General features: G+C 37.5%; 1 protein-coding gene across 1 annotated transcript; it reads left to right on the plus strand.

Moving 5' to 3' along the window:
• The first annotated feature begins 15,716 nt into the window (after positions 1-15,716).
• On the plus strand, positions 15,717-21,146 carry LOC106652481 (protein shuttle craft-like). The gene is made up of 11 exons (XM_014371462.2): positions 15,717-16,027; positions 16,117-16,435; positions 16,585-17,854; positions 17,991-18,158; positions 18,223-18,603; positions 18,703-18,984; positions 19,063-19,353; positions 19,426-19,880; positions 19,958-20,488; positions 20,569-20,669; positions 20,729-21,146. The coding sequence occupies exons 2-11, from the start codon at positions 16,169-16,171 to the stop codon at positions 20,844-20,846; spliced, it is 3,864 nt and encodes a 1,287-aa protein (XP_014226948.1). The 5' UTR covers positions 15,717-16,027; positions 16,117-16,168; the 3' UTR covers positions 20,847-21,146.
• Positions 21,147-21,193: the final 47 nt, after the last annotated feature.

Genomic DNA, 21,193 nt, shown 5'->3' on the forward strand with positions numbered 1-21,193 from the left:
GCTTCAAATATTAAGTGTTTAATAGTAGTACACACGATCGACTATCTGGCACACGTTTCAATTTCGACTATGTCAGACGACACTTTAAATTTTTATGTTTACAATGATTTTAGATAGATAGATATTTTACAACTTCGGTACAAAGAATTTCTTGATTTATGTTTAATAAATTCCTAAAAAAAATTACACGTCTAACGCGACACACCTACGATTTTCCACTAAATTATATGGCGTGATTATCCCCCTGTAAAAGTCGATTAGCTAAATAGCCGTCCAATTACGATAGTGTCATCCGAAGAACTCAACATTTTCATTGATTAGCGGTAGAAATTTCGAGCCTCATCAAAACAATGGAAATCGAGAGTGTTTAAGCTCTTAATTGAGATTCGCCAATATATCATTTTGATTGGCGAGATCATAAAAATTTTTTACACATAAACCAACGTACATTGTTAATTTGACCAATCGACTGATGTTTATCAATAATGTCAAAATCCAAATGATGATTATCTCGCATAATCTTGTCATCGAGAAATGCCTTTTATCAACCTGCACATTACAAAGGCACGTGAATGCGTCGATAGTGTTGGAAAATAAGTTTTAAAAGTCTATCATCGGTTTGACCTTGCTTTCATGGTTATCACGTATAATCATGTCGGCTGACTCTAAAGAAATAAATATGTTTTTAACGCACGTAGATGCTCTCTCGAATCTGATTTGAAATGAAAAAAACAAATCTATAAAAAAGTAAAATAAACCAAGTATCATCGCGTGGCATACCAAGCCATTGTATCATGCGACTTAACGATGTTAGCCTTAAAAAATGCCGTTTGATTTATTTTTCATGAATGAAATTTACAACCATCGTAGTTCTTAAAGTGACGAATTTTATTAAGCAAAACGACAAGATCTGATTACCTAAATATCGATTTGACGTATGTCTTTTGGTTTTACGGGACGTTGTTGTTAATAAATCATATATGAAGTAATAGATCGGGATGTCAGTTAAAAAATCATTTCCAGCAAAGTATATCAATTCCACGAAGATACAGGAAAAAACGAGCACGCGCATCCCAATGCACAATTGGGGTCGAGACGCGTAAATCTTCGCAACGAGTGTATAGTTCGATGCAAAAAAAAAGTGGAAGTAGATCTATTTCTACAGCATCGTGTCATTGAACCGTCGCGATGGCAACATTTTCCATTCGGTAACCTGGATTATAACCAAGAAAAATCGTTTCAACCATAAGCAAAAGGTTTTCGCTATGACAAATTACTGTAGATAAAGCCTATTTCTACCATGATCGATTTTAAGAATGATAAAAATGCAAAAATACGTTATTTTATACTACGACAAAAAAATGTTCTTTGAATGCAGTCTTACATATTTGAGAAGCAGAAAAACCGCTGAAGAGAAACCAAAGGAACTGTAGTACATACATAACAGAGTTTATTGTTTCCTTCGATAACTGGTATGTGGCCAAGAATTTCAGCAGAAGCTATCGAGCATTATTTTGTCCAGGCATTACGCTTTTACATCGTGTGTTTACGCGCGCGATCCGCTCACGCAAGCTCAATGTTACACCGTTGCAATTTTGTGTACCATGCAAATAGTCTATGGATCTTCGATCTTATAGCCTAATCGATACTTTTCTCCGATACAATGCAATCTGTTTTATCCATTTTTTTGAATGGCCATTGTCAAATAGTCGAACGTCGGAAATTTTTTTTACATCGATGCGTTTTTCAATTGAAGTTATTTACGAGGCCAAGATAAAATAATATAATCTACAACGATCATCTGAAGTGTATACCGATCTATCGTATGATCAGTTTTCATTAGATTTTATCAGTTTAAAATTAGTGTGGAGTGAAAAGCTCCTCCGTGTGCTGGAGGTCTATGATAATCCGCGTCTATCAGTCTATAAACTAGATTCACTATGAATAAATAATGGTTGTAAGGTCAGTATTGAAATCCGATTAATCGTATCTGTAAACGAATAATAAACATGTAGCTGATAAAATAAATGCATTAATATCGAATAAAAGACGTATAAATTATTGCAGCATCCCGAGCTGTATTAATTTGTTTAAATTTCGAATGACGAAATTAAACCCAAAAACTTATAATTCGACGTTGGCAATATCTTGGTGTAAAAATTTTATCTCAAGACCCAAAAATCAATTACCCATAAAACAGATAATTTTCAAATCTCAAGAAGCAAGATTAATTAATTCGTCGCTTCAATGACCTCATCCCCGTGCTCGGTGAAAAGTGTGATATACGTGTACGTGGTGTATCGCGTAATAGTCGACCGGCCGTAAAACTGACACTGTTTTGTCGCGGCGCTAGTCACACCTGTAAAAGTGCACAACAATAGAACAAGTATACGTGTATAGTAGCATTATACGCGCGTCGCGGGACAATTATTCCGCGAACAAATTGCGCACCTAAAACCACTTCCTGCTTCAAAATTATGTGCAGCGGGAGTTTTTCCGTCTTGTGTTTAAGGCGTCGTTAAAAGAAAAAAAGATAGAAAGAGAGAGAGAGAGAGAGAGAGAGAGAGAGAGAGAGAGAGAGATAGAGGGAACGAGAGAAAAAAAAGTTGCGTGAACGTTTAAGAAAGAGCATTACGTTGGTATTATTGGCTTTTATATTTCGACAGTTTGGCGATTTTCCGAAATTGCAAGATCGAAACAAATCACTGTTATTCGGAGATAGGCAATAAACGAGTTACGCCGAAGTGCACTTGCGAGCCGATTGCGACATTGGCTGCATGTACTACACGTTTGGCTATGTACAGGAATTTTTCGAAGCAACGCATCGAATAATGGCTTTAGCACGCTATTTAATTTTTCTATATATAAACGATCCGTCGGCCAAGGGGGTGAATGCCAGCTCATAATAACGATAATGTGTAATATTCATCGTCGTCATCCCGATCCTTATTATGTTCGCGCGCGGCGTTCCATAATGCCATTTTTGGCATCAACGGCCATAAAGAAGGTAGGCGGCTCGTAAGGTAGAGACATAAAACGATTATCATGGTCTCGCGGCCGGTAGCTCCTTCATTATTTTTTTTCCTTTCCCGGCGTATTATATATAATATATATGTCGCACGCGACAGACAGAAAGGCGCGATGATAAAAGATGAGGTAACTCCATGAGTGTGAACGTGTATTATTAACTTTTGGAGTGACATAATATCGGGTGCACATTATCATCGCTACGCTCTCGGCCCGTACAGCAAGAAATTGCTTCATTATCCAAGCAGTCCAAAGTTAAATGTCTCATTCGTACACGTATATACTTTTATTATTCAGCAATCGGCTTGGCAGATTCTAAACATGGGATTCGGAGTCGAGGTGTATACATTCAAGTTCAGCGAGTTTGTTTATACATCGATATCCGATGTGCAATTGGAGCTATCGACGAGCTTCTCACGTGCGAGGCTCGAAACAATAACGTGCCTCTGACACGCGCGCGTGCACCAACATAATATAAGGTACACACAATTCAATGCGCGTCGAATTAAAAATGCACGAGCCTTGCGGGGGTAGGGAGGCAGCACTCGACACGACTCGCTCATATCGTATTCCACAATTTAATCAAGTCGGGAGATGGTGAGTGAGTGCAACGCATTATACATGTAATAAATTACTCTTATACAGCCCGCGTACGTATGTATGAGAATAAGCAGAGTGAAACGCATACTCACACGTGTGTGTGTGTGTCTGTATAAGAGGTGAGCACAGCACGTTTGGTACACTTTACGAGTACGCTCGATTTGCGCCGCTTCGCGGCAAAACTAGTTTATTACATGGTTACACACACACACACATAGAAGCTCGTGGGCAAGCGCGAGCTAGAAGGAAGAAACTCCTTGGTCGCGGGCAGGTATATTATCTAGTTCTGCTCGATATAGCAAAACATACACACTGCCAAAGCTTCTAATGTTTTCTTTCTCTCCCGCTCGCTCGATTATCATGGGGATATATATTACACACTATATATTCTCGAGCCTCGATCCCCATTATAATTGCTATTATAGCGAGCTACTTTCACAAATTTACTTACGGAAAACGAAGAGCATCTGCGCGATTAATCGCAAAAACGAAATCGATATCAATGCCCGGATGGAACCGATTTTCGCATCGATATATGTATACCGATCTATCTGCTAAGTCTAGGCTGCAGCGATCGACTTTTTATATATACTTAAATAGCAACAAACGCGCATCAGGGAAGTACACACACACGCACGTACACTCACACACAGAGTCAATAAATTCTTATATACGATCGTCGACGGAGAAAGAAAAAAAAGTGGTTTTATCGCGCAACAAACAAGTTCGCAGTTTTAAGATTTATTGGCCACATTACCGTGCGTCAAAAAGGCTCGCGAGAGAGAATCCCACTGCAACGCACGACTTTTCTTTTTCTATCTGTATATAAGCACGCGTAGTACGCTCTGGTGCCAGAAGTAGTAGTGGTGTATGCACAAAGATGCGACGAGAGATCAAATGCACACAACGCAGACGTATCTATATAATGTACAAACGAGCGCGAGAACTACTCGCGGGCTTTTCTTTTCCGCGTATTTAGCTGCAGCAGAGTGTCGACTGCTCCGTTGTATATATCGGAGCTGTACGTGTGAGTCGCGATTCGCCCGCGAGCAACTCCATATACTCGAGTCGATGTTTTATTCCTGCCAACACTTGGCTTAGGATATGTACGAACGAGCTGTTACGAGTCGGTTATCGTACATTACATGCCCAGCAGGCGTTGCTCGACATAATATTTGCACTCTATATATTATGCACGAACTAACTAGAATCCGACGTGAGATTATTCTTCGTTGACTAAATTTTACATCGATGCATGATGTTTTTTTCTTCAAATTCTCATTTTTAGCTAATTCTTACGTACAAATTAGTGTAGCTACTTACACTTCTTGTGTCACGCGCAGACTTTGGTCACGGCTTAAACAGTACGACTCCGCGCTGATTACATGCAAATGTAAATAATGTTATAACGTAACGTTGCACGCGATGTACTTCGTTTAGCTCGCGTACGAAGTGCGATAAAAACTTTTGGCGTTGACACGCGCGTCCTGCGCCGTCGCGGATGTACAGTCGAAACGCGACATAAAATGAGAAAAAAAGTTGAAAAGTCACGGTGTAACTGCGAAAGACTTTGTCGATGTCTTTTGCATTGAAATGCGCAATTTTGCGTATCGGGAAGAAATACCGAAGTCACAGTTTCAACAGTGCCATGCTATAATATTCTAAATCATGCTTTTTAACGAGCAATTTTTGATTTCAAGGACAAAAAAGGTGATCAAATCAGCTGTCATAATTAACATGGATCTTTTCTTTCTTTCTCTCTTCGATGAATAATTGTCTTTGTTCACGGATTATAAGCAAAAAGAGAAAAAAATCATCACCGGAAACTGTATTAACCGATCTTATAAGGGCCTTTACACAAATTGCTATACAACACAGGTGACGAGCCGAGTGCTCCGCGATAATTGCGCTTTGTGGCTTTTGCGGTGAAAGTTGAGTTCCGAACTTTCAGCGGATCGAATAAATTTCAACTGCCCCATCATCTCTCACTTTATACAATATAAGAGAGAGATAGATGAACACGTGCGAGAAAATCGCATGCGCGCGCTGATTACAATAATTGCACAGACAAGTACAGATTCGCTTTTTTTTTCTTTTACTTCTTTTGACTGTGACGAACCATCGATTATCCCATAAATATTTACACTTGCAGTCTTATAACGAATATTACTGTAATATTTTACGGTGACCTTGTCACTTCTTAGACTCGAATTGCCGGGCAAAAAGTATACGGTGAAAATATAGTCATTATGGGACTACTACTGGTTGAAAAAAAAAAATAAAAAAATCTATTTTCATAATTTTTTTCTCAGCTCGTTCATTGTGTATTCACATGCTACTTCTTACTCAATGTTAAGGGCAAAAAAAGTGTTCAAAAACAATATTTTTTAGTCTTTTTTTTCGAAGCACGCATCATCATCGTAAAAAGTGATTTTTCAATGTTGGATAGTTAATTTCAGAATCCACTCAGCCGATCTTTTTTACTCTCTTTTAGATCCTTTATCATCTCATGCTTACTGTAATTTTTTTCTATAATTTTCTGTTATATTGCCCTGTCAAATATGTTAATGAAGAAGTTTCTGTTTCGTAAGTATCGGCTCACTAGATCCAGATATTAACTGTCCACCATGCAAAAAAATATCATCTCAAGATAAAGTCGTTCAAAGTCTTCAAATGCCATTAAATACCGTGCATACGCTTGCACCGAGTTTTTCAAGATTTTAAACTCAGTATGTTTAATGGCGATTTTCTCGGCGAATGTGCAACGTATCAGAAAATCTGATACCACCATCGGAAAGCTGAGAAAATTTCCTAACGACCACAGTAGTCAATTACTTTTTTAAGATGAGTTTTGATACTTTTTCGGTGACTTAGAAATTGAGTACGTAGCTGTATTTACGAGAAAACATTTACTTTTCGTTCTTTAAATCACAAAAGTAGGTATGAAAAAACACTATCAAAATGTCGACTGTTCCTACTTTTTTACAAGTTCCTGAGACCCCCACAAACATTTCCAGGGGGTTCGTATCTGTGTAGGGTAAAAAAAAAAGTTTCCGCAATTATACCTCTAAGAATGATCCATATATGAGCAATTTCACATTGACTTGCAAAATTTTCGATTATAAACGGGTCCAATTTTTTGGTTATTACTCTTGCAGGTCCTAGAAAGCTAGAAAAATGCGTGAACAATAAAAATTTTTGTAGGTATTTTTGATATGCTCATTTCTATGCAAAAATATCATTTTTTCTAACATCAATTGAAAAAGCCGTATAGCCTTGAAGACAATCAGGTTGCTATAGTTTATGTTCTGGGCCGAAAAGGGTTAAAATAGACCTTACATAAGCCCTTTAATAATATTTCAATTGTAATCGAAACACAAATGATCATAATGATAATTCTAGAGAAACAAAAAACTGCTGATGATATCAGTTTTTTTATTCTTTCGGCATTATTTTATTGCAACTAAGAATATGAAAATAACGTGAATATTTTCAGTTACATAATACTGGTTATCGACACAGGACTACTCAAAGTCACGAAATATCAACAACAAAATCTTGGTTTTAATTGTAAACGATATGAACATAAACAATATTGTCTTTGTCCCTTGACAGCTGAGATTGTTTCTAGACAAACATATCAGTTTGAATGTTGTCTTTCCCGATGATACATGCCATAACACCAATCGAAAAATTTTACCCGTTTAATTTCTGTGCCACTAAATAGAGGAATCCATCGCTTAATTAAGGTACAATTAATTTAGTGGAGAAAAGTGAGAAAAAAACCGAGGAAGTTGTCTCGAAAAATCATTTAAGTGAACACGACATTGTTGTTTGAAACGAAAAAAAACGTCTCTGATATTTGTTAGGAGGCATTTACACTGGAACCAATCATGATAACACATCAACATACGATTCACATTATTCGAAAAGATTTTACATGCGACAAGTGCAAGCAAAGATTTGAACGAAAATCGAATTTGCTTCTCCACCAAAAGACAGTACACGAAGGTCACAAAGATTTTGAATGCGATAAATGTGAGAAGAAATTTGGACAAAGATCTATATTAGTCAGACACCAAAAGGGAGTCCATGAGGGTCGCAAAGATTATGCATGCGACAAGTGCGAGAAGAAATTTGGTCGAAAATGGATCATGGTACAGCACCAGAAGACAGTCCACGAAGGTCGAAAAGATTACGAATGTAACAAATGCGAAAAGAAATTTGGACATAAATCGGATTTGATAAAGCACCAAAAGGTAGTACACGAAGGTCGCAAAGATTACTCATGCGACAAATGCGAGAAGAAATTTGAACGAATATCAAATTTGAACAGACACATAAAAACCGTCCATGAGGGTCGCAAAGATTACACATGTGACAAATGCAAGAAGAAATTCGGGGATCAACATAATTTAATTAGGCACCAAAAGACAGTCCATGAAGGTCGCAAAGATTTTTCATGCGACAAGTGCGACAAGAAATTTGGACAAAGATCTATATTAGTCAGACACCAAAAGGCAGTCCATGAGGGTCGCAAAGATTATGCATGCGATATGTGCGAGAAAAAATTCGGACAAAAATCGCATTTGTTCTTACACCAAAAATCAATTCATGAAGGTCGCAAAGATTTTGCATGCGACAAGTGCGAGAAGACCTTCGGGGATCAAAGCACGCTCATCAATCACCGAAAAACAGTGCACGAAGGCCGTAAAGATTTCGCATGTGACCAATACGAGCAGGAATTTGGATACAAATCGAATGTGATCGTTCATCAAAAGACAGTACAAGAAGGTCGGAAAGACTACGCACGCGACAATTGTGAAAAAAAATCGGTTACTCTGTCGAATTCGAGCATATCCGAAGAAACAGTCGATAAAATTTCCAGCGACAACATATCGGACGATTGCAAAGAGTGGTACTATCAAGTGCCGAATTTCCTCACTCTCCCACAAAATATTTACGCGGACGAAGAATTATGAAGATTAAGTACGTGATTGATGCGATGGAATATTGCGTATACATTTAATACACACTTTAATTAACTGCATTGGATTTGCTCATTAAAACAAATTTTTCGATGTGAGAAAATAAGTGTAGAACTAGAATCAGTTTGACCCTCCAAAAAAATTTTGTACATTAGTTATGTATTTACTAATTTTAAATATATACTGATATAATATTTTATCGTCAATAAATTGTTCTTATCAAGAATGTAACCTTGTCGTTAATTTGATGCTTTACTTATTTCTTAAATTTTTCTTAAATGATTATAACTTGTGATTAGAAGCATATTGGGACCAACTTCAAACATTCTAGAACCACCAAGAACGATAACAAATTTTCATTACAAGCTTTCAGCGAAAAAAAAACGGGTCCATTTTTAGTCGGAAAATTTGTCAGGTAAATTGTGGAATTGCTTGTATAAGTATAACATTATATGAGATAGTATACAGAGTGGGGAACAAATAGAGGAAACCCCTGGAAATCTCGTAGAATAAGTGAAGAAAAAATCAAAAACCTCCGACTTATTTTTTCACGGGGAATCCGACTGAAAATCGACTTTTCAAATGGAAACCCCCATTTTTTATTGCAGATTTAAAAAGAGCAGAAAATTTTAGGTTGGATTATGTTTTATTCAAGGTCATTGATTGGGCGCTTACAATAAGAAATAAATTCCTTTTTCAAACAATTGCTCATATATTCGAATAATATTCACCGAAAAATGCTATGATATAATAACGTTTAAACATTTATTTGGATTTCAGCCACTTTGCATATAGTCGTTTGAATTGATAGACGATTGACGTTAAATTTCCATTTTTAATTTTTATAATGAATAATTCATTCAACAATACACTAACAAGATAAAATGTATGGACTGCATCTTATAGAATTATTTTCACTTTGTTACTTGCAGATTTACAGGTAGAGGCACTTACCATGCAGTGGTAGAAGTTTTAGTAGTAATATCACATTTAAAGAACTGGTTAACATTTTCGAAACAAATAAATTATCACTTTCAGTTAATGGTCATGTACTTTAAAACCTTTTCAATATTCATTTTTGACCACTTGGCCATTATTAATATTGAACATCTGTACCCAGGATATACAATTTCTATCTTGAACTATTCCTTGGATGAAAAAAATTCGAAAAATTTCATTTACAAATAGATGATTCGCTGCATTTGCGGCAATATCGCGTTGGTACATCGCGCGACGCTGCAGTTATGATTAAACAATGTTATACGTATAGAGTTTGCTGGAGGCGTGTAACCGCGCCAAAAGGTTCGATCTGTGGCGTACATTACATTATATAGAGGAATATGCGTCAGACCACACGAAGCAGCTTGGACGCGCGATGCGTTCAATCATCTCATCTATATGCCGACAATTGTCCATATCGTTGTTAATGTATTGGCGCTGCGGCTGCTGTGCGCGGGGGGCTCTCGATATATATATACGGCGAGCGATGCAGCACAGACGTATTAGGACGCGCCGCAGTTATACGACGAACAAGCGCAAGTATTGCCTGCTCGCTGGATAGTGCACTATGGAGTAACGCACAGAGCCGCATCAGCGATACATCATGCATTTCTCGTTCGTCTATGTAGGCTGCTGCCGGGGGCTTCTCAGCTGTGTACATATATATCGTGCCGCGCTACTATGCATAATGTACATGTTCGATCGGACTCATCATTGATCCTCGGAGAGATGACAAGTATAGCGACGCATTACGTCTACCTATATATGCGCACTATACACATGTAAAATCGCTGAAACAGCCTCCGACGCTGCACCAACCGTACCGCAGCTACCAAGATATCCTATGCTCGCTGTTGTTATCGTTCGCGTACGAAACGTTCATTTAACTTTTTTTTTCATGATGTCTTGTACATACATTTTTTTCTCGTATTCGTCAAGCAACGCCGTGAGAGGGTGTATGCTTTCTCGCTGCGATCGATCGACATTTTCCGAACGCAAAATATTGTAATATTCAACTGACTGGGAGTGAAGAACAAAACAAAAAAAAAATGTCTGGCCTCTTTCTGGGTCACGTTGTGAATACAGAAGTTTTTGTTTATACTGACAAAGCTTATGCATGAGCTGCACATACCGTGGAAAACTTTTCGGTCTCATGGCGAATAAAAGTTTGGCGCGAATGTCCTTTGAGCGCGCGAGGCACTCGACCCTCTTCCTCCCACCTCCTTCTTTTCCTTCTATTCTTTCAATATTCGACTTCTGTGCGCCGTGTAGCAGGAAAAAGTTTATCTCAAGACTGCAAAATGTTGTGTCGCCGGCCAAAAACAACAACGCGCGTGGCTTTATTCGCGCCCACCGATATAAATGCGATTATAGATCCGAAAGTTCGCGCGCGCAAAAGTAAATCTATAAGTTTGAAAATTCAGTTTTTACAAATATTTTTACACGCTACAAAACTGAAACATTATCTTGAACGGATGAAGTGGGAAATGACAATTTTCCCTAAAGTTTTCGCGCACGTTCGAATTCACACTGCAAAGTAATTTTGTGAGTTCTAAACACGTGAAATGTAAAATTAAGTTTGCACTTCGGTACAGTTAAATTTGGCACAATGTAATGTTATTAATTAACTGACATGCAAGCGGTATTCGTCAAATAATTGTATGAATGGTATTTCATATCGTATTTTATGGGGTATACGCGAGGATCTATGGAGCTCCTATTGTTCATCTTCTACTATTAATGAAATTGGATATTTTTGCGAAATATTTATAATAACGACATTACTCGGTCGAGGTACGTCAATGAATTATTAAGCCGGGGGCTAGCTTCATTTATCCCCGCGTGCCTCCGAGTCTTTTTCTTGCTGTATGGCAGTGTCAAGTATATATCTCGCGGCAGCCTCGCGCGTCCCCCGGAACACATATACGTGATCGGAATCGAACGCAGCACACGTGGTGTTGCTCCTGCTGCTCGTTGAAGAAGACGAAGAGAGAGAGAGCTGAAAACGATGTGTGTGCACTTCGTCGATTTTCTTCGCGAAGAATACGTTTTCATATATCGAAATTTCTGCTCGCGGCGGACGTGACTTCAAAACCTATATATATGTGCATTATGTGCACGCGGGGGTGTATTTGAAAAAAAGGCCGCGCGTGCACACATCCATTTTCATTTATTCATTTTTATTTTGCTTTTTATATTTCGTTTTCGCACCGAGCTCGTCTGTATGAAATATGACAGCAATCTGAATAAATCTTGGGATAATTCAATGAACGCAACAAAATGATCATGATTCATTTTTGTACATGCCCATAGGATTTTATCGCGAATGAAGATATTACCGGATAGAAATATTTATATATACGCATTTATAAAGCCTACAGTTAGATAATCAAAATCGACTGCAGGAAAGCCGCATTAAAAAATGAAAATGAGCTCACACTTTCGTTTGTAACAAAGTAATCGTTTTGTGCGCGCAGTGGTGCAAAAAGTAGCCGCCGCTTCTTGAAAATGAGAAATGCACCCGCGGAAAATAATTTGTGCGCACGGAGCCGAGAGATAACAAACTCCTGTAGCCAACAAACAAACACGTGTGCCACGCTCTCACGAATTTGCGCGAAAAGAAGGAAAAAAAGGCCGAACGCGATGCGCTTACAGCGAATGACTGATAGATACAAGTACTGCGATATAATTTAAACTCGGAGAGATCAAGGATAATCTAGATGGACAAATATATTTTCTGAATTGATAAATGCACTGAGATATTTATTGACGACGATATTCACAAAAATTATTTCATCGGATTTTATCAACGTGATAATGAAAAAATGCATTTCAAGTCATTAAAAGTTCTTATAAATAAATATTTCAATATGAATATAAATAAATATCTCTATTTAAAAATACTTCAAAGAAAATAAAAACAAATCCATTTAGTGTTGGTTATCTAATTATTTCTCGTAAAAATGTGATATATTTCATTGCTGCAGATCGGAACGAGCAGCGTCTCGAAATTGAGCGTACTACGAAGCTTCGGAATTCATCGCATTCGCAGCGAGGAATATAATACTTCAAAGGATACTTAGTGGTTTCTGGCAAATACCCTGTAATTTACGTATATTATATAAAAGAAAATTCCCCCGATCGTTACATGAAAACTTATCAGCTGCGCGAGTGGCAATAATTCGTTACCTAGGCTCATTGCGTTATATTGAGGTTTCCTTACGGTTATCAGTCGCTAATAAGATATAGACGCGGAACCGAATCGGCTACTGTCCCCATAACTCCGACCAACGTAAGCTTCATTTACCGTCACTTCGATGTACGAATTAACAACCAAAAAATAAAAATCAAAGAAAAGTCTCATCGGTTCTAATAAAATTGAGACGGGAGCACGTGAAAGTAAAGCAAACACAGCACAGGCAGCATCGGGTAAAACATGGTAATTATGCAGCTCGTGGCAGGATGATGTGAACTTTCAGGCAAGACGCATATAATATATATGAGCATATATATAGTAGCCAATCTAGCTGCTTAATCTGCGCATTACACGCACATCGCGCGGCTCACACATCCTTTCTCGTATTATACGTGTGTGTGTGCAGTTCTCGCGGGATCTCTGCATAGATGAGCTGAGCTCGTACAGCACACAGCTGGCTGTATTATAGTACGTATCATCGAAAATTCAATCAGACCGCGAAGGATGAATCACGCACGAATCTGCGCTCGCCGTATATACCAGCGGTATACAGCTACTACGCGGTTTCTTTCTCTTTTCTCTCGCTCCGCACGTTGCAACGCTTTAATTTATTACGTTACATATATATATTGTATCACGTTGATGCACCTGTAAAACATATCGCTCTCTGCTGTGGTCCAGACGTGGATGTATGTGTCTCGCAATGTATGCCAACATTTCCCTCTTCTGACGTGTTCGTGTCGGGTCTATACGAGATCCGTGAATTCAAGGATAAAAAATGCAACCAAAATCGAATTATACAATACAATTATCGAATCAAGTATCATTATCTACGGTAGTAAGCGTGGTATCTTATACTATAGTCGTCACCCTAAAGAATCAGTTTATTCTTATGGAGAGACAATGTTTTTATCACGTCGTGATTCTGTGACAATCATCATCAGCCTGCACCCTTGAAATAATCTTTAGAAGGACGATTGTGACGTAACTTACTGCATTTACTATCGTGTATAATGTGATTTATATCATATTCCGAACCCTTAATAAAAATAAAAAGCAGAGTTCAAGTGCACTGCTTCTTGACTCGAATTGGACTTAACAGGAACTTTTAGTGAACTTTTCAGTGAACAAAATACAGCATTTCAATAAGATTTATCGTAATCAAAGGTGTCATCAACATATTTGACTATGAACTTTCCGATTCAGTCAATAGGTGGAGTATTACATACTAGCAAGTAGCAAAAACATTTTCAGATTAACATATAAGCAAACAATTTTCAAAGATATTATGTTCATATATTCTAGCAACTTCGAGTAATCACGTTTATTATAGTATAGACAGAGTGAAAAGGCGTATGTGTCCGATTGGAATATAGAGGCTCGAAATTTTTATACCTAAAGGCGCTGTAAATACTCTTACGTTTTTTGTATCGTACAGGGCAGTATACAAACGAAAAGTTACGAGGGCAGAAGTGCGCGCGCTCGGTAGTTTTACCACTCGTTTGCGGTGCTGCCCAGGCAAGTTGGGAAAACAATAGTTACGATGGCAGTCCTGGCTGGATGTTTTTGTTGCTCCTTCTTGTTAAGTCGCGTACACACGCGTCTATAAGGTTCATATGTATATACGGAGGCGAGAAAAGCCAATAAGGACAAAACAATGTGCGTTGCCCATAGTATGCGTGGATTAAGGAATAATGCGCTTGTTTGAATACGTACACTTTGTTTCAGGACGACGGAGGATTTGCGCGCTACATCGAGGCTGCGCAGCATTGTGTTTGTCCATCTGTGTGTGCGTGCTGTGCTGCAGCTGCCTTCTCGTATGCTATGCTTACAACGGAGCCAATGCATGTGTGGCTTTCAGTGTGTGTGTGTGTGTGTGTGTGTGAGTCCTCGCGGGGATTCCGCTATTTTGTGTGCTTAAAATAAAGGGACTTTGCGGTACATAAACGCGCGCGTGCAGTGCCCAACGACACGTGCAAACTTTTTAATGTCGCAGCCACGCTGGAAATATATACCCAGCTTACACGAAAAGACTTTCTTCCTTGGACAAAACGTTATTGCCGAAACTTCATTTATTCGATTAAAATTCACGCAATCTTAAAATAGCTAATTCGTATTTTTGAATTTCAAAGGACACTCCTCGTCAGCTGAGCTAATCAAATTAATTATAACGATAGTCGAGATCGATGCATATCGTACGGTTCGATGCTTATTGACCGATTGCTAAATTTGGGCTGCTCGAAAGGTCACTGAGCTGCGGAGCTGTTAGATAATATTTCACGTCGATAGCCGGGGTTGACGACATTTATTTATAAATGCGACGTAAGCTCACTTGTCGATATAATGAATTTCATCGAGCTCATTGTCCTACGAATTTCCGATCGATTCGGCGAAAGAAATTCATTGTAGGTATACTTGAGCTTCTAAAGAAGCCAATATTTAGAGTTATCAGATTTGGTAAACAACATTATCTACAGACGTCCGAAGATATCGGCGCGATCAAACGTGAGAACATAACGAGCATCCACCTAGTAGTAATTCAAATAATTTTAGATATTTTTGGTGACAATTTTTCCCTTGATACGCGAATTTTGACTCTTTAAAATAAAAAGATCAATTATGGGAAAGTAAATTTTTATACAATTTTTAAAAATTTTAAAAATGATAATATGGCGCCAAATAATAGTGCGCTTGTGGTGTGCTCATCAAATTACTAATTTGCAGCACGTCTTTCATTTTGCCTGCGACGACAAAAACTGGAAAATTCATTCTCTTGCTCATAAATGTAGAGCAATTCAATCGAACGTCACAAAACCTGTCGTATTGACATTTTCATTATAAACGTAAGTTGTGCGTGTAGTGCACTGCGTCTGCCTGACTGCCTGCTACCTGCCAGGCGCACCGCGCACGGCAGACGTTTTTACTGCACGAGTCCACGCGTGTTTCTCCACAGACTTCAATATTGTCTTTGAAGCGATTTGTGACTGTTTATTTAGCCAAGAGACAGTTCGTTATTTTGCAAATCGAAGGTTAGCCATTGTTGTGCCATCGGTGTCAGTGCTAAAGTTCAGACTTTTTGGATTCGCGAGCGCACAGTGACAGTGTAAATACGGTTGACATTTGTGGCTGATCGAAGGACGCGTGCTTTTAGGTTATAAAAGTTAGAAATTGCACAAGTCTCTCGCTCGCTTTGCTGATCCGACAAATCTTATCTCTCGTAATTACCGATTCAGGCTTTTTTTTTGTACTATCGTTACGTGCGATTACGTAAAATTTTCACGGGCATGATAAACTCCTGTCTTTCAGGTGCGAATCATTGACTGGCTGCTGGCCTGTTGACTGGACTTGGCACGTTGAAATGGCATCCTGGGACGGATCCTACGATCCAGACAACGTAGATTATTATGTTGAACCTAGCATCAATGTTCCTCCGGACCAATGGAACGGATTTCTTGGCAATCGATTTGCACAGAACGCTGTCCCTTACCCTATGAATTATTATGGCTATGAACAGAATGCACAATATTATAATCTAGTGGATGACAATGATTTTTCACGATCAATAGCAAACATGCCTATTAACAATGGTATTTACACCAATAATGGATTTCCTCCTATTGATGATGTGAGTTAATTGCATAGTATTTGTAATAATGAATAATTAAAAAAAATTTTTAATTTTACAATTTTCCTTCAATTAAATGTTCATTGTTACATTTATTTAATGATATTTAATGATAATTCTGATACAATTTATAAAAAAATTTTACTCAGGTTCACGCAATGCCCACTGAACCAACTATGTCAACAATCGGTTATTTTCATGGACTTGGCCCTCCACCACCAGAAGTTCAGCCACAAACTTACAGTCAAAATAATGTATATTTTCAAAATAATAAGCATGAAGATAAAAACAATAAGACTGAATCCTTAAACTTTGGAAATAGTGATTCTCAAGCTTCAGAAGTTCAGTCACAAAATCATAGCCAAAATAAAACATTTTTTCAGAATAGTAAGCACAAAAACAACAAGAATCAAAAGACTGAAACAAAAAAAGATTCAAATGTTGGAACAAATACTGATGAGCTTCCAATTAATCAAAAACATGATCATACAAATTCCAATAATTATGGAAGAAATAAGAGTGATTATCAAAACAAAAATATTGGTAAATCAAATGTTTTTTTTGAAAATAACATGCCAAAATATAATGAAAGAAGATTTGAATACAGGGATAACAGAAGAAAGCAGAATACCGATCATTTCAAAGATAACAATAAGAAAGAAAATGAAAAACCTGTTTATAGCAAACGAGAAAAGTCAAAAAAGTATTCTCGTAACAATAAACTGTTTACGAATGATGTAGAAAATTCAGCTTGTGCAATTGAGGAAGACAAAAAACATTCAAGTACAAACATGAATGATCTTGAAACTAATATGTCTTTTTCCAAACCAGAACAAGTATTACTTGGCCTTGACAAAACAGAGAGAGTTTTCGAAAATTCGAGTAATGATAAAGAACAGAAATATAACAAAAGGAGGGATACAAGGGATCCCAGAGATCCAAGAGATTCTAGAGATCCTAGAGATCCAAGAGATTCTAGAAATTCTAAAGATCCAAGAGATTCTAGAAATCCTAGAGATCCAAGAGATTCTAGAAATCCTAGAGATCCAAGAGATTTTAGAGATTCTAGAAATTCTAGAGATCCAAGACATTTCAAAGATTCTAGAGATTCATGGAATCACAGAGACACTAGGGATCCAAAGGATTATAAGGATACTAGAGACCCAAGGGAGTATAGAGATACTAGAGATCCAAGGGATTATAGAGACCCTTTAGATTCAAAAGATCCTAGGGAATCCAGAGATGTTAGGGATTCAACAGATCCCAGGGAATCAAGAGAAGGAGCTTACCGCTTTGGAAGAAACAAGAGATTTGAAAGACGGGAAAATAACAATAAAAGTTCCACTGATTGGAGACAAAAACCTAGCATGAATAATAAAGTATCTCTTCTGCAACAGAAAGCTAAGGAAATTGATTATGGTAAATTTATATTCTTTTAATACAATAATTTAATGATGTAGGGTACTTTTAGCATGATAATCTGTATATCATTTTAGAATTATAATTAACTAATAATTTGGATTAAATAATACTCATAATTTTTTTGTTTTATTAGATGTGAGCCAAAGAGAAAGATTGACAGAGCAACTTAACCGAGGAAATTTAGAGTGTTTGGTTTGTTGTGATTCAATTAGACAAACTGATTATGTTTGGTCATGTTATAACTGCTATCATGTGCTTCATTTAAAATGTGTTCAAAAATGGGCTAAGTCATCTCAAGATGGTAAAGAAAAGATTTTATTTATGTTTTTCCTAGATTCAAAAAAATAATTATTATATTATTATAGATAGTGGATGGCGATGCCCTGCCTGCCAAAATGTTACTACATCTGTTCCTTCTGAATATAGATGTTTTTGTGGCAAAGAAAAGAACCCAGATTGGAATCGTCGAGATGTAGCACATTCTTGTGGTGAAATGTGCAGTCGTTCAAATGGTTGTGTTCATAAGTGCACACTTTTATGCCATCCAGGATCTTGTCCACCTTGCACAGTCAGAGTCTCAAAATTATGTGGTTGCGAACGCACAACTCAGACACAAATTTGTAGTACAGCATTGCTTGTACAATGTAGTGAAACATGCGATAAAGTTCTTAATTGCATGGTGCACAAATGTGAAAAACAATGTCACCATGGAAGTTGTGATGAATGTAAAAAACATATTGACCAAGGTACATTAATACTATTAGTAGTGCATTGTTGTTTTTTAATTTCATTATGTATTTTTCCACCCAATGAATAATTAAATTACATAAATTATCATTTGACAGAGTGCTTCTGTGGAAAAAATAACCGTACCCAAGTATGCATTCCAAATCTTTCTTCAAATTATTCATGCGGGGACATTTGCAGTAAACTTTTGGATTGTGGCAATCACAAATGCAGTAACATTTGTCATTCGGGAAGTTGTGAACCTTGCAAATTAAAACCTGAATCAGTGACTCATTGCTGCTGTGGACAAACTCCTATAAGCACTGAAAGAAAAAGTTGTCTAGATCCGGTCCCCACATGTGATAAAGTTTGCTGCCGAATTTTCAAATGTGGCACACCTTGTTAGTAACTCAATAAACTCGTTGATTTTGTAATTAGCTTGACCTTGCTATATTAACAAATTTTTCTTTCAATTTCAGCAAATCCACATTTCTGTCCTGAAAACTGCCATACAGGCGATTGTCCTAAATGTAAATTAAGTACAACATGCAAATGTCGCTGTGGCTTTATGGATAAAGATATTCCCTGTGAAGAACTCAGTGCTAGATCTGGGGATGTTCGTTGCAACAAAAAGTGTACCAAAAAGCGCTCATGTGGAAAACACAAATGTAATCAGATGTGTTGTATCGATATCGATCACATATGTCCTTTACCTTGCTCTAAAACGTTAAGTTGTGGAAAACATAAATGTGAACAAACTTGTCACAAAGGTTGATATATTGAATTTAAAAGTATCTAAAGTACTACGGAGTAATTGTAACCAAATTGTTTATTTAATTCAGGGTTTTGTCAGCCATGCTGGAGATCGAGTTTCACCGAGCTGTACTGCGAGTGTGGCAAGGCTGTAATATTCCCGCCGGTACCTTGTGGAACTCGTCGGCCTGCTTGCAAAGAGCCATGTTCCAGGACGCACGATTGCGATCACCAAGTTCTGCACCCGTGCAATAGCGATTCGGTATGTCCTCCGTGCTCGGTTCTCACCCAGAAGTGGTGTCATGGCAAACACGAATTGCGCAAGGCGGTACCCTGCCACGTCAAGGAATTATCTTGTGGTCTACCTTGTGGAAAGCCCATTCCTTGCAATCGACATAAATGCATACAAAAATGTCATTCAGGTCCTTGTGCTACAGAATGCACACAACCTTGTCAGGAGATAAGAAAAATGTGCGGGCACATTTGCGCAGCTCCTTGCCACGAAGGTGATTGTCCTGATACACCGTGCAAAGTGATGGTTAAGGTACGAATCAGTATTTTTTACTGCTGTTATGAATTAAATTTTAATTTACTTCAATAATTTATTGTACTGTATTTTAGGTCACTTGCCAATGTGGTCACCGTACGATGACTCGACAATGCGCTGAAAATTCTCGTGATTATCAACGAATTGCCAGCGGTATGCTAGCTAGTAAAATGGCTGATGTTCAATTGGGTCACTCAATAGATCTAGAAGAAGTTTTTGGTCAGGGGTCAAAAAAACAAAATCAATTGAAAACTCTCGAATGTAATGACGAATGCAAAGTTATCGAGCGTAATAGACGCTTGACACTAGGCTTACAAATTGTTAATCCGGACTTGAGTGGCAAACTTATGCCAAAATACAGCGACTACATGAAACAATGGGCCAAAAAAGATGCAGCTTTTTGTAATATGGTTCACGATAAGCTTACCGAGCTCGTCCAGCTGGCTAAATCTTCGAAACAAAAATCGCGCAGCTACTCATTCGAAGTTATGAATCGCGATAAAAGACAGTTTGTTCACGAAATGTGTGACCATTTTGGATGTGAAAGTCAGGCTTATGACCAAGAACCCAAAAGAAACGTAGTTGCTACAGCCGTTAAAGAGAAGGTAACATTCGTTTGAACTATTATTACACAAAAAGTCACTAATGTATTAAAAAACGATCTATCAATTTTTCGATTTTTCAGTGTTGGTTACCCAGTTACAGCCTGGTAGAATTAGTGAGAAGAGAAAACGGACAACGAAAAGTACCAGGACCTATGTTGAATAAGTTATTGGCTTCAGAAAGGTATGTAGAAAATCAAATCCATAAAGTTTGTTTCATACTAATCTAGTGCATTCTTTTAGGAGTATGGGCTCTTTACAGCTGAATACTAAAAGTCTCAGAACCTCTGCACCCACAACTCCAATTTCGCCGTCGAGGTCTCCAGAACCCGAAATAGATTATTTTAATTACAAGGGTTGATTGATAATTTCTCCACCTACTTCAATTTTGTTGTACATTTTGATTGAAATTTTTAGATTTCTGCCATGAAAAATTATAAGTAGCTTGTAATTAAATGGTTGTTTGTTTTTATTATATTTGGGTATTTAAAGATTAAATTATGATTATGGATCTTGTAAAAATTCAGCTATTAGCGACAATTGTTTCAATTATGTTTGAAAGTTGGTCAACGATCGGCTTCATATAATTGCTCAAAATATTTATATTACCGTTCATGCATCTAATTTTAACAAAATTTTAGTTTTTCGATTGTTTTACAAAATATTTAATTTTATTTTCAATAAAGGGAGGCAAATTTCAATTTTGCC

The sequence above is a fragment of the Trichogramma pretiosum genome, unplaced genomic scaffold (genome assembly GCF_000599845.2).
Source record: "Trichogramma pretiosum strain Unisexual culture from Peru unplaced genomic scaffold, Tpre_2.0 scaffold26, whole genome shotgun sequence".
NCBI classification, from domain to species: Eukaryota; Metazoa; Arthropoda; class Insecta; order Hymenoptera; family Trichogrammatidae; genus Trichogramma; species Trichogramma pretiosum.

Excerpts from the sequence above, each read along its gene's own strand:
- LOC106652481 (XM_014371462.2), top strand. The coding sequence starts at position 16,169 with ATGGCATCCTGGGACGGATCCTACGATCCAGACAACGTAGATTATTAT. Across the intron at positions 17,855-17,990 it reads AGCTAAGGAAATTGATTATG|ATGTGAGCCAAAGAGAAAGA; the intron begins GTAAATTTATAT and ends TTGTTTTATTAG. Across the intron at positions 20,670-20,728 it reads AAGTTATTGGCTTCAGAAAG|GAGTATGGGCTCTTTACAGC; the intron begins GTATGTAGAAAA and ends GCATTCTTTTAG.